Raw genomic sequence first — 15,450 nt, forward strand, 5'->3', positions numbered from 1 at the left:
TACATATTGTAAAAATAATTATGAAGAATCATGAGCATATAACTATAATTGTAATAATACATTTGCAAGATAAATGCATCTTACTTGTGCAGGCATATCCTATCTTAAGCATCAAAATGAACTGAAACAAATCTAAACACATAACTGCTGTAATCAAACACGCGTTGCAATTGATTAAAAATGCAACAAACATATGTACAGTCAATTCAAATTAATATCCATTCTGAAAAGCTTAAAAAAAACATCATTATCATATGCAATGAAATTATGCAGCAAAAATGAAAATACTAAGATATATCCGATTAAATATGATAAACACAAACACTAGATAAAAAATTACACGAAGACCAAGTCACTTCATTTCTCTTGAAGCGGGAGCAAACAAATTTTTGCTATGGATCGTTTGATTAGTCCATTTTTAGTTCGAACAGTCACAACGCGAACCTTGTGATCTGGACCTGGAATGATTTCTTCGATTCTTCCAAGTAACCAGTTACACGGTGGCACGTTATCTTCCTTGACAATCACCATGGCACCTGGTTGCACATTAGATTTTGAGAAGTGCCACTTATTTCGTTGCTGGAGCGAACTTAGGTAGTCCATCTGCCAACGTTTCCAGATGGTCTGAACGAATCGTGTTGTGAGCTGCCATCGAGATAGTCGGTTATCACCAAGGTGGCACAGGTCAGGCTCAACAACGGTGTTAAGCGATCGTCCAATCAAAAAGTGAGCTGGTGTTAGGACATCAAAGTCATTAATGTCTGGCGATAGAGGTGTAAGTGGTCTGGAGTTCAAAATTCCTTCAATTTGGGTCATAACAGTCTGGAACTCTTCCAACGTGAGTTTGGAAGACCCAACAGTTCTTTTGAAATGGTGCTTGAAGGACTTGACACCAGTTTCCCACAAGCCTCCAAAATTTGGAGCTCTTGGAGGTAGGAAATTCCATGTGATTTCCTCGAAGGTGAAAAAATTAGCCACAGATTCATCAGGTTTCACAACCATCTGATGAAGACGTTTCAACTCTGTGTTGGCACCGACGAAATTAGTGCCATTATCGCTGAATATTGATGAGCATTTTCCACGTCTAGCAAAAAACCTCTTTAGACATGCAATAAATGCGTCTGCTGTCAAATCTGACACGAATTCTAGGTGGATTGCTTTAGTCACAAAACACACGAATAAAGCAACATATATTTTATGCAATTGGCCCCTTCTCTGACCCTTGAATTTTACGTAGAATGGGCCACAAAAATCTACTCCACAAACGTTGAATGGAAAAGTTCTGTTTACTCTTTCCTTAGGCAAGTTGCCCATTATTTGCTCAAGAGTGGTCGGTTGTGCACGGAAGCATGTTACACACTCATGAACTATTTTTCTTGCAAGGTTTCTTGCACCAACAACCCAAAAAGTTTGGCGAACGAGATGCAGTAAGGTTTGAGAACCTACATGCAGGTGTTTACGGTGATAGTATTCGAAAATCAGTCTCGTTAGTCGGTGTTTGGCCGGTAGAATTATCTGGTGTTTTTGATTGTACGAAATGTCTGCTTCATTTATGCGACCACCAACGTGAAGCAATCCTTTCTGATCGATGAAGGGATTGAGATTTTTCAATTTGCTTTTAGTGAAGACTTGAGGCCCTTGCTTCAAGTTCCTCAATTCCTCACTGAATTCCCTTTGAACTATCTGGATTATTTTCATTCTTGCCACGTCAAGTTCTTGGGCAGTGAGTGGACCTGATTTTTTGTTTGTCTTAGATCTTGCATTAGAACAAAATCTAAGAACGTAAGCAACTATTTTAATGGTAGTTGTGTATCTGCTGGCTTTCGTTATTATGGGTGTTATAACATCATCAACACTTGCTACCAATGAATGTTCAACGGATTTCTTGAATTCACTCGCAAATGTCTCATCCTCTGCTGCCAACGTAGGTGGATCTAAATCAAAACTAAGTTCTGATCTCAAATAATCAGGACCGCTCCACCACAATTCATTGTGAATTAATTTGTCAGAATACAAGCCACGTGACACCAGATCTGCTGGATTGTCTTCGGATCTAACGTGGTACCACTTATACCCACTAGTTATTTCCTGAATAACTGCCACTCTATTGGCTACAAAAGTTTTCAACAAATGAGGTGAGGTGTTGATCCATGCCAGAACAATTTTTGAATCTGACCACAAAATAATTTTCTTAAGGTCTAATCTTAGAGATTCTACGACCTTACTGATCAACTTGGACAGCAACACTGCTGCACACAATTCTAAACGAGGTATAGTAGTCACCTTGAGTGGAGCCACTCTTGACTTACTACACAAAAGCTTAACGCTGTACACATTTTCAGAAAGACACCGCACGTAAACTGCTGCGCCATAAGCCTCAGAAGAAGCATCGGCGAATCCATGTATTTCAATTGAGTGACCTTCACCAGATAAGCAATAACGATCAATGCATACATCATTAACAACATGCAGGGCAGTAATAAACTTGCACCATTCGGTTGCTTCCTTTTTTGGAAGCGTATTATTCCAGTCCAATTTCAACAGCCACAAACGCTGCATGAATATTTTTGCCTTAACTATGATAGGCCCTAGCAAACCCAAAGGGTCAAACAGTCTCGCTATATCCGAGAGAACGGTGCGTTTGGTGTAATCGGAAGATAGGTTTGAGCTTACCTTGAACGTGAAATAGTCCTTTTGGGGATTCCAAGCCAAGCCCAACGTTTTCACAGTGACATTGTCCTTGGCATCAAAACTGTATCCATTCTCGCCATGGTTGACTGCGTTTAGCAGTGTCGAATTGGAACACCACTTGTGAAGTGTCATTCCACAAGTTTGGAGCATCTGTATCAATTGACGCTGAAGCTCTAGAGCGTCATGTAGTTCATGTGCACCAGACAAGATGTCATCCACATAAAAGTCCGAGAGTGCAATCTTGGACGCATATTAAGGAAATCGAGATTGTTCGTCTAACGCAAGTTGTTTCAGCACACGTGTAGCTAAATACGGAGCGCAAGCTGTACCGTAGGTGACAGTCAATAATCTAAACACCTTAACAGGATCGTTCAGATTTTCTTTCCACACGATTCTCTGCAAATCACAATGGCTGGATTCAACCAGAATTTGCCTATACATTTTTACAATGTCGGCGGTGAAAGCATATCTATGTTGACGAAATCTTATCATAATTGAGAATAAATCCTGTTGAATGGTTCCACCATTCATGAGCAAATGGTTAAGAGACACTCCTGAAGAAGAGATGGCGGATGCATCAAAGACAACGCGAAGTTTTGTACTCGCACTATCAGGTCGGTGAACGCCATGATGTGGCATATAGTAGGTGTTGTGATGAACTGCAACAGAGGTGAGTTCTTCCATGTGTCCCAAACCCTCATACTCCTTCATGAAGGACACGTAAAGCTTTTTCATATCTTCATCCTTGTCTAGTCGTTTGCACGTTGCGTTCAATCTTCTACTAGCCATAGCCAAAGAATCTCCCAATTGTGTTTGATATGATTTAAGAGGTAGTTGCACTACATATCTACCTGCCTCATTTCGGGAATGAGTCTCACAAAAATGCTTTTCACAAAGAAATGCCTCAGTACTTTCAATAAGCTTGTTTTCGTTTATGGATTCTAAGTTCCAGAATCTTTTCAAGGTGTTATCTAAATGTTCTAATTCATTTGATAAGTGACAATATCGCACATTACTTTCGGTTTGGTTTTGCACCGCACCGCAAACTATCCAACCAAAAACAGTTTCTTGCAACGATATTTTAGATGTGGTAATCCGATGTTCGCATAAAATCTCAAAGAATATTTCGGCACCCAATAAAATGTCGATTCTATTCGGAACATTAAAGTCGGGATCTGCTAGCCGTATATTCTCTGGAGGGGAAACTTCAGATTTGTTGATGTATCTGGAAGGACTGAAACCCATCACTTTCGGAACTATTAGCAACTCCAATGAGCGCCTAAACTTGTCATCTGAAGATGAAATTACCACATGCAGTTTTTGGTTTATGTTTACTGGTAAGCCGCTCAACCCAGACACAGCGACGAAAGTTTTATTTCTTTTCAGCCCAAGTCTCTTTGCGCATTCGGTAGTGACAAAGCTTGACTGCGATGCACTATCCAACAGCGCTCTACATGGTTGTAAACAACCTCGTGAATCCCTCACGTATACCACTGCAGTAGCCAGGAGAACGTAGTTATTTGTCACTTGTCGACGAGTGCTGTTTATGAGGGACGATGTGTGACTGACTTCCCCCATCTCATCGGATTGTTTATCAGCAAGCGGGAGTACGTTTGATGCTTGCGAGGACGACTTTCCTTCTTTTTTTGTTTTGTCTTCTAACAAGTCATTTCTTTTAACTCTGTGAAGGAGGGTGTGATGTTTGTAACCACAGATGTTACAGCCCTTGGACATACATTCGTTTACTGTATGGGAGTCATTTAAGCAATTGAAACAAAGGTGTTTCTTTTTCACTATATTTTGCCTCTCATTTATGCTTAGCTTATGAAATTCCAAACAATTATAGATGGAGTGTTCTAATTTGCATACAGGACATGATTTCCCGTAGTTAGAGGATTTTACAGCAAAGGTCCTCGATTTATTTATAGGTGAATTGTGAGGCTCACGAACGGGAATGGTTCGTGTGATACCTTCCAAAAATTGACATCTGCTTTCCAAAAATGAAATCAAACTGTCCCAACTAGGAATTTCTGTAGATTCTAGGGTCATTTCAAATTGTTTTCTTGTTTCTCTGTCCAATTTTCTGAGAATTAAATTGGATAATATTACTTCACTCAGAGCATCTGTCTTAAGATTTGCAATGTTTAATGCTCTCAGGTGCTTTAGAACGTTGTCTAGCAAGGCTCTCAAATCTTTAGCCGACTCTTGGGTGATTTTAGGGATTGAAATTAATGCATTGATATGCGTATCAACAATCAAACGTTTGTTTTCAAACCGTTTCTCTAGTGCAGAGAATAACGAATCGAAGGTGTCTTCAATGCTTTGGACTTGTCTAGCTTCACCTTTCAAGGCAGCTTGTAAATAATACAGTTTTTGTACATCGGAAAGGTTAATATTTTCGGTGATCAGAGAATTGAATTGATTTTTGAACAAGGTCCACTCTTCATATTTACCACTAAATTGTGGCAGGGGAATTTCTGGCAGTTTTACGTTTTGCTTAGAAGTATTAGTTTCGATTTTACTGGGAACGAAACTCAACAAACTCAAACGGATTTCAATGTCCTCTAATTTTTCTTCAATTTCACAGAGCTCTAAATTTAGAACTTCGAATTCATCATTTTTTAACACTTCATAATATTTCAATTTCAACTCTTCAAAACTGTTTTTTGTCGTGTTTAATGTTTCTTTTCTGCATTTAATTACTGCCTCACTAGCACTTTCATTATCTGACAAGAATTTATCAAGTCTGGTGATTTGGGCCTTGACGTTGCCCTTACGTCGACTCAACACAGTTAAATTCGCCATCGTGCGAATCGAAATATGAATTTGGTGAAATTCTACTTACAGTTTCTTGTGTAGAAAAGTTGAGTATCCAAAGTTGAGCTGATTCACTAATCAACTATCAATCTATAGGTTCACTGATGCTCGATTCACTAATCAAATATCAATCTATAGGTTCACTGGTGCTCCTGCGATGACGGACCAACGGCCATGGTCATTACCATGAACTCAAACACACACCTGTGTTTTTAAACTCAACAAATTTTAATTCTGTGAGAAGGGTGATTCAGTAATGCGCGCAATAACACGCGGGGGACTAACATCAGACAACCTCCCACTGGAGGGTTGTTACATACACTCTTACACATTTCTCCCCTTCGAGAGGGAGAGAGACATAATAATAATAAGAAATACACAAGAAAAGAAAAGCGAAAGTTGACATCAACTCCATCTTGTGTTGGGAGCAAAAGATAAAAAGTTAGGCGTTTCCAGACTACTTGTGAGGATCGGAATGGAGGCATCTTTAGGCTCAATGATAAAAACCACCAAACAATGCCTCTAGGCTGCCTATGGGCACTGAATCAGGGGTGAAGGAGAAAAATAATTACAAAAATTGCGAAAAAACAGTTTTTATGCACGAATTTCGAACTAAAGATGCGGGCGATTCGTCCGCATCTTCAGCGCTCGTTTGAAAGGGTATGCGGACCCGCATCCGCTCCATGTGAAAGGGGCCTTAACCGAAGTTCCACTATGTATCATAATGCCATAAATAAAACATTCAATACAACAATATTTACGAATCAAATTACTCTAAACAACTAGAAAGGGGAGAACTATTGTTTAGGACGATTTACATTCTCACTTTTCTGTAAACTTATTCCTTTTGTGTGATTTTAAGGAACCTATGCAATGACACTTGCTTTTGCCTCTGCTCTGAGGATTTCTCTGAAGTGAGGGATTTCTCATTCTCTTCATTTCTCTCTCCTCTTTCTCAGACGAGATCCCAACCATAAGCTCTTGCTGTTGCATGCACTGGGGGGGGGGGGGGATCCATCAGTTCATCTACGGTCAACTCCTGGCAGAATTTATAGTTTAAAAAAATTGCAGTGTGCGACATCTAGTTTCGTATGGACATCCATATTTGTTAAGGGCATCTTTTTCTCAGCCATCTCATTGTGGCATTGTATTTGTATCGTAAACAGTCACTCATATGGGTTTTCATTTTTCGAGTAAGACACGCTGACCGCAGTCTGGACTGGAAAATATTACCCACAATTTTTTCCACAGTACATGCGTGGACAAAAATGAAAAACCATTAGCTCAGTTGTGATAATGTGACGATACATAAGTGAAGCACAAAATTTTTTCTTAATGCGCAAATTGCTCGTTAACCAAATTTCAATTGTAGTCCTTTCTGAGAAAATGCTCCAGAAGATAGGGGGGGGGGAAGAGGAATACTCTGCGATTTGTAGCCCCCCACAATATCAAACTTTAAATGCAAGGAAAGTCAACCCCCACTGAATTTCACAACTTGCAAAGAAATACGAGTTATACAAAATTTAAGTGTATGTAGGCTGCATTTTGAGGAAAATAGGCCTAACAGTTCTGTATGTTTGTGGATTGAATGTGGTTATGTTAGAATCAGGGTTGGGTTTTTGACGTCAAAAACTGGTTTAAACCATCAAAAACTGTCGAAAACCGTCATAACCAAAATGAATGCCTTTTGATAATGTTATGAACACAATAGGTATACAACATGATGAAAAACTTACTTTTTTGCATACCAGAATGTTTTATTTTTGAACATTAATTTATTACAATAATTAAAATAATGTTAATTATAATTTGCAATTTTGAATTCTTCAACATAAGAGCCTAGAACATATAAAATATAATTTTATGGTTTATTTATCTAAGCTACTCATTACCTGTGTTCAATATGCTAAGTGGAATAGAGCTGCTTATTCAAAATATGTCTGATAGGGCATCAGGGTTAGGTTCTTGACCCCAGAAACTAACTCTGTATTAAAACTATCAAAATCTTACTGTCAATGATGTCAAATAGTTTTTGTTAATTTGATAGATATGTTAAATAACAAAACACTTTTATTTAGATTAAAGGGTTTTATATTCAGAATTATAATTACTGAGGAAAAATACCAATTTTGATATTTTAAATTTTGTGATCTGTCCAAAATTTTATTCGATATAAAAATTCTCAGTCAGCATCTGTTAATGCACTAATTAAACTTGTTTATTTTCACCTAAAAATTTCTTAGATAAGGGTGCATAAATTCACAGAGCTTTAAAGAGTATTTTTAACCAAAGCAGAGCTGACAAGACTTGATACCCAAAGCATTTGTTTTGCACGTTTGAATACAGCTTCAATTGGAAAACCATTGCATTATAAATGCTAGTAAATGTACCATATCATAGGGCAAAAGTAAGAATAAACCAAGTTTGACATATACAAGCTAGCATTGCCAAATTAAATGACATTTTAAAAGTCCTACAATTTAGTATTTTGATCACTAGATATATTTCAATGCTATGCGCAATAAGAGTATCGTTTTAAGTATCAGTGGTTATTTAGATAATTTAATAATAACAGAAATCAACATTACATACATGATGTAATAAACTTTTTTTAAACACTTATCTGTTCTAGAGTACAGCAGATGGTTTATATCAATGCAAACATATATAAGCAGTTGAAGAAATTTTCGAAGGTCAAGAATCATCTTGAATCAAAGAATGTCAAATCGTGTTCCATAGTTTTCCCTTTAATGTTCATGTTATGCTTTATTCAAATTTTATAAGAAAAAAAGCATATATATTGTCCAAAATAATTCTGTCGAGAGTAGAAAATTATTTTAGAACCATATGAAATATTTATTCTTTGTATAACACAGTCACTTTAAACATTACATGCAATTAACATGTGTATTTCCAGTGGAAATTTCTATATCGAAAAGCAATATTTGAGGTTTTTGATGTAGGGTTTTTGATGTGACAGTTTAAATTGCGGTTTAAACCGTCAAAAACTGTCATGTGTCAAAAACCTAGTTAGAATAGCATCCTTTGTCAATCTACTTCGGTTTGATTTTTTTGCTTTGAATTTATTTTTGAAAATTTATCTAATTTTTAAAAGAAGTTCTTTAATCATTAGATTTTCAAAATCTTTTTTTTTTTTAAATCCCTCACTATGACCAAGAATATTCTCGAATTAAAACTTGTCATTATGCCAAAAATTGTTTTGTTTTAAATGTTGCCGGAAATGAAAACAGAATTATATTTTATAATGTAACCCTATGTGTATATGCCAGTAGGAGTCGCTTTGTGTTATCCATTGAGCATTGACTTCTTGATCACTTACGTTGAGACTTTTTTTGAGCACTTGATGACTTAAAATTTGGTTATCTACTTGATGCGTGTAAACAGGCCTTAAGTCGCACTTTGAGCGTACTTAAGCAGTGTTTTCCTAAGAGTAGTTTTCTTTGCACAGTGTGAGGGTGGGGGATTGGTTAAATTCAATTTTTTAAGCTAATTCCTCCATCCTCATACTTCGCAAAAAACCTACTGTTAGGAAAACTTTGCTTTACTGAAGTGTTATCAATCATATTTATTAATATCCATTGCACATTTTCCACTGCAGAATTGAACACATTCAGGGAGGGCTCTAGGGCTGTGTGACGGTTGCAGTCAAATGGGGCGCTGTTATAAGAAGGGTGGCGAACCAGGGGTGAAGAAAAGTAAATAGTGGCAGTAAAATTAAGGGGGAAAAAACATGTTTTATCTGCAAAATTCAAACTATGAATGTATTTTTTTTCTCACATCAACTCTTCTATGAATGTATTTGATGGAAGGATTCACAGAATAGCTTATACTGTGTAAATTTTTTATGCTCTTCATCTGGCTGACAACACAACTGAGTTTCAGGGGTGGAACACCCCTTGAGCAGCAGATTTCAATGAAACAGAAATGGGTGTCGCTGGACCGGCTCAAGCCTACATTCTTGCAAAGCGACTCTCTCAGCGATTCAACCCAGGTTCCTACTACAAGAAGCTCATCTGAGCAAAGTCTATTGTCAGAACTGGACAGTCTTCAAGTTGTGTCATGTGGAGTGGTAGAACCGTGTGTTCCATGATCTGCTAACCCTGAAACTCCCAAGGGTAGCAATGTTGCAACAGGCTGGAACTCATGCAAATTGGTAGTGAGGGGAAGGACTGCCTTAGGGCTGTTCTACCGGGACTATGAAACTATATCTTCCACAGGAGAGAATTTCTTCTTTATCCATCCCTGATTGAAGTCATTTATCTGGTTAGGTGTTTGAATTGTTGAAAACATTGAGAATATGTAGAATATGATAATCTGCAGTAAAACCACTCCTAATGGACACCTCTCAGATGTGGTCACCCCTCTTTTACAAACAAATTTTTTTGTCCCACCCGTCCACAAAACAGAAGTTTTACTGTATGTGCATTTTGGCTGATGAATAATATGTGAGACTTGGATGCAAAAATACATTAAATTTAGTTAAATGGGCTGTGGTGCTCCGATGAAATATAGATATACATCTGGGGTTTGTGTTCATGGGCAAAATTTTTATGCATCTAAAATGTTTTATTGCTGTGAAGTTTAAAAACTGAATTTTCTGTTCAATATTTTCATTTCCTTTCCTTCAATAGGAAGAAGTTATTAGTGAAGCCAAACAACCTGGACATATTGCAGCTCCTTCGATCGATGATTTTGATATTGAAGATCTGTACGCAAAGTATAAAGTGAGCTTCAGAACTTTAAAATGTTTATTCCTTTACGATCCAGAGAAGTGTTTTTGTGACTTAATTGGTACTATATAGCTCACATTTTCTAGCAATTCCCTCCCAATCATGACGAAAAGAAAGCGCCTAGATGTTGGCTTTTGTGGTTTATAAACACATTACAATCGATTGTACATATAAGCTATTCAAAAACACAAAAGACAACATCTGGGGGGGGGGGTCCTTTCTGTAATTGTTCATTATAACAATGAAGTACCATTTTTGCTGGATGTTACCTTGACAAAGGGCTGCAAAGTGTTAAAAAAGGTAGAAACAATAATAATAAACAAGTAAAAAGTATGTAAATGACATATCAAAGAGCTTGCAAACTAAAGGCATGAAACAGAATGGCACATCTGTTGGATTCAAGGATGTAAATGAGACAAATGTGAATGAAACACCCGAATCGAATTCTGCAGAGTTTGCCTATGATGAATGTCTTTCAAAAACTAAAAATGGGCATGTGTAAAAAGTCAGGAGACCTCATTGTAGAGCTCATGGTGCTCTTCTATTATAACCATACTATACTTCTCAGCCACCTCGTTGGGCATTTTGCCTGCTGTAGCGTTGTATTTGTATTTGGTGTGACTTTTTTAACTTGGAGAATTTTATTTGTATTTATACCTCCTGTTTAATGTTAAATATGTTCTGTAGTGTGATGTCCATGCATTTGTTATTTTGTTAGGCAAGGTGTGTTAAAAGGAAAACTAAAATGTGCCAATTTAGAGTTGAAAATGCGTGGTACGGTTCTAATATAATGGAAGAGTACCAAACTTACATCAAAACAAATGGCTGATTTCTATTCACATTCAGTGATGTATTGTACACGTTGACAATACTACAAGAATTGTGATAGAAAATAGTGGCTCTGAGCAGATTAGAATTGCTATAATGAAAAATATTCAGAATTCAGTGCCTTGTTAATATACAGGGTGATTATAAAAAAAACTATCCCGACATATGGCCCCCTAACTATCATATCATTCACAGAAACTGAATGAAATTTTGGCATAAGGTATTTTGATGTATGCGCTCAAGAATGATATGGAAAACAACAGTGTCACTCTAACAGTTACGGTTACAGTGAGGAAAATTTCAAAAATATCAAATGGCAACACCAAGTTTTTTGTATTGGAATGTGATCTCCATTGTGAAAAACCTTAAATAGCGTTTGAACGGCAACTGTAGCATGAAAATCACCGGCAGTAGATAGGCTAAAAGTGAGGACAACCAATAAGGACAGAGAAGCAGCATAAAATAAAGCATTTTATTGTGTTTCACAAATTTTCCACGTGACCTTGTGGAGGACTAATGAGGCTGGGATCTCAGCCGAAGAAACGGTGTGACGAATGAAACAAACATTAATGCTCTGGTGCACGGCAAAGTCCTTTTTACTTTTTCCTTGCCTAGCTCCGGGGATTTTCGTACTACAGGTGCGATTCCAACGCTATTTAGTGTTTTTCAGTATGGAGATCGCATTCCAATACAAAAACTTGGTGTTGCCATTTGATATTTTCGAAATTTTCTCACTGTAACCGTAACTGTTAGAGTGACACTGTTGTTTTCCATATCATTTTTGAGCGCATACCTCAAAATACCTTATGCCAAAATTTCATTCAGTTTCTGTGAATGGTATGATAGTTAGGGACCCATATGTCGGGATAGTTTTTTTATTATCACCTCGTATATATATATTTATGGAGACAAAGTTAGGATTTCAAATGTTTCATTATAAGAGTTATTAGTCCCCCTGAAACTTTGAGAGAACAAAGATCCACCTTTTCACTTGAACTGATCCATTCTTCATCTGATTGTCAGAAGTAGGCCTATATAATTGAAGGCATTATAGGGATATAAACTACAGTAAAACCTTGATATGTCGTCACCTCAAGTTATCGAAAAATTATGACGGCTTAAGCGGAGTTCCGTCAGTTTTAATGTGCAATGTTATGAAAATTGATAAATTTAAAGTAATATGACATTTATTAAAGTATGAATCGAAATAACAATATTAATGAAATTTATAGATTGCGAAAGAAAAAATTATAGCAATTTTTTACCTTTTTATCTCTTATTACTTAAATTATTGTGATGAAATGTACTGTACACTTTGATTTATACTAGCAATTTTTAATTTAGACTAACAGAGCAACTGTTTGAATATAAGTAGCTTTTCTTCATAACAGAACTCTCTATTGCACATTAATTTTACATATACATCAAATTTTATTTTAGTGTTTGAATTCTTCATCAGTAGTTCATGATGTAACTACAAAGTAATCTCGAACACTTTTGACTTGTTCGAGGGGCCCTGGGCAGGAAAAAGTAAACATAAGACCTCAACTTGGGAAAGAATGTCTAATTTCTTTCAATAAAGATATTTTGTTTAAATTTTAAGCCCTAAATTAGTAGAGTCCATGCTGCTTTCTATAATTATTTATTATCCGTGCCCGTTGCACTTTGACTTTAACTTGATTCTTTGATTTACATAATTTTTGATTTCCTTGCACTATATGTAATCTTTGACATATCAATAAATTTTGGTTTTGCCGGAGATGCGAAGTATTTACGTTGCTTCTTGCGACAGAGCTTGGGTGTCTTGCGGTTTGTCCAGTTTCTCCATTGGAGCCCAGGCAGAAATGAGATCTAGCTTGGACAGTCCTCAACGTTCCAAAAACTTTAGTCGGCAAATGCTTTTCTCCAGCGTAACTTTCGTTACTTAAACTTTCCGTTTGGGTATATACGATTTTATGGTGACTTGAGCATATGGCAATGACGAAGAGCATATGACGAAGCATATGGCAATATGACTTTAAGCATATGGCAATGCTGTTAACAAGCTCTTTTTTTTAATGGGAGCCATAAAAAGTCTGTTCCTCTTTCTCAAATTTTTTCATAGTGACGAGTTAACCGAAATTAGCGACGAGTAAACAAGGGTTTGATAACATTGTGGTCTATGAGAGCTGGAAGAGCCTGAACAAAAATTACGACTTAACCGGAGTGACGACTTATCAGGGTGACGACTTAACGAGGTTTTACTGTATATAGTGTAATTAATTTCATTCATCAATCATAAATTTGCAAGATTCATTTATAATTTTTTATAATTTAGTCCCAAAAGATTTATTTCTTATACTTCTGAATAAAGTGATCCTATTAGTATTTATTATCCCTATTAGTATCTTACCTGTGATGAATTCTACTCCCTTTACTTGATTTTGATTACATTTGAAGCAGGCATCTTCAGCCTATTGCTTGTGAGCACCTGCATGTTCTTGATCAACTTCATACTCTCTGGAAAATGATCAACATTTCCTCCCCATTGAAGATTCACTCAATCGCATAAAAATCTGCTGTTAGTAATTTAAGCAAACATCGTAATTATCTTATGGGTACGCACTCCCTTAAAGAGGTTGTGTTTGGTACATTGATTTCTGATGAACTTGATCTGTGTCAGTGAATAGATTTATAAGTTGGGGGGGGGGGAGGGAATGCAGCCAGGAATTCACTTAAGTACATCAACTTCAGTATAATTAAGCTACATCAATGCGAATGGGGTATTGAAACGTCTTTTCAGTTTCAACCTCAAATGTGGCTCTAATTACAAAAAAAATTAAAAAATGAATTGGCAAAGGTTCTGCATCCGAAACAAAAATAGGGATATTTCATGTATGTAATTTTATGTGCTGAATAATATTTTGACCGTAAAAAGCTGGATTGGCTATGATTTTCATGGAAATTACACATTTATTACACATAATAATGCAGTACAATATTTTGAAACACAACATAAATATATAGGAAACATGATAAATGTGCAAAAAATATAATACATATGTAGAAAATTCTTAAATATATAGAGATATGTCATTAAAATATATAAAAACATAACCCAAGTGCTACATAGAAACACAAATGTATTAGAGCACACAATATTTCATTTATTGGTGTTTGACATGTACTTCATTTCTCATTCTGCTTGTACTGGACATAAGGAGCATCTCTTACAATTGTCTAGCAGTGATCAGCCAGCATCAAGATTGACAATTTTCCTTGGTAACATTGTTTGATAGTCCTCACCAGTTCTTTGGCCATATAATAATGCCTGTGAAGCACTTTTTAACTGTTTTAACAGAGGGATATATCTCCCAAACCAGAGCCAATAAAACTTTTCATAATCATATTCAACAGATCGAAATCATTTGAATTTGCATATTTTCTTGTCGACACAATTTCATTGTTGTCAAGTGTTATCTTAAAGTTGATTCTGGGAATGCATCATATATAGAAGAAAAAACAATTTGTAAATGTGGCTATTTAAAAAAAAGTGTCTCTCTCCAGAAATTTTTTGTTTTAAGTATTAATTTCTATTTCAAACTTATCTTATTTCATGGGTGCCAATGCTTCCGATTTTTCAGCTTAATTAAAATCTTCCGGTTGGAAATCTAATTCTTCTAATTTTTTGTATCTTCATAGAAAAATCCCTAAATTGGGATTATTGAGCTTTGTTTGAATGGAAAATCTCTAAAGAAAATACTTTCAGTCCTTGCAATTTCAGGCTGACCCCATTTCCTTAGGAAAAATATGAGGAATCACGATTTCAAGTATGAAAAATCTGTAGTTGTCACCAAATATGATATTAAAAGCGAGCAAAGTGGCTAATTATAGCTAAAAAAATTGGGTCAGTGAAAAATGCATCCTGGAAAAATGGGACTTGTATATGGTCATCCATTGAAATTTAAAAAAAAAAATCGTCAAAGTTTTTTTCTTTTATTTATTTGACATGTTTGCTTTGATGCAGAATGTGCCATCACGTGATAAACTACAGATTTTTCTAGTCCGTGAATTGGCACCTATGTTATTGAGTTTTGGATGAAAAAACAATTGATATTGAAATTTTTCATTTGTGAAAGAAACTTCAAAGACAGTTGGAGTTCCTAGAAGTACAAGAAGAGTACATCAAAGACGAGCAGAAAAACCTCAAGAAAGAATACTTGCACGCCCAGGAAGAAGTCAAGCGCATTCAGAGCGTACCTCTCGTTATTGGACAATTTCTAGAGGCTGTTGATCCTAATACTGGTATAGTGGGCTCTACTACAGGTGAGCAATGCTATTTTTAATGCATGGATGTCATAGAAATTTCACTATTGAGATTTTC

At 36.2% G+C, this 15,450-nt stretch overlaps 1 protein-coding gene across 1 annotated transcript in view; it reads left to right on the forward strand.

Moving 5' to 3' along the window:
- LOC149075509 (26S proteasome regulatory subunit 6B) overlaps nucleotides 1–15,450 on the forward strand; it is a 37,905-nt gene that overhangs the window by 4,476 nt on the left and 17,979 nt on the right. The window contains exons 2-3 of the mRNA XM_089242874.1: nucleotides 10,161–10,253; nucleotides 15,206–15,392. Of these exons, the coding sequence (XP_089099000.1) occupies nucleotides 10,161–10,253; nucleotides 15,206–15,392 (280 nt within the window). The remainder of the gene's footprint in view (nucleotides 1–10,160; nucleotides 10,254–15,205; nucleotides 15,393–15,450) is intronic.

Source organism: Pholcus phalangioides, unplaced genomic scaffold (assembly GCF_987345545.1).
Source record: "Pholcus phalangioides strain wild (caught in Gottingen) unplaced genomic scaffold, Ppha-v1.0 ptg000015l_1, whole genome shotgun sequence".
Taxonomy (NCBI): domain Eukaryota; kingdom Metazoa; phylum Arthropoda; class Arachnida; order Araneae; family Pholcidae; genus Pholcus; species Pholcus phalangioides.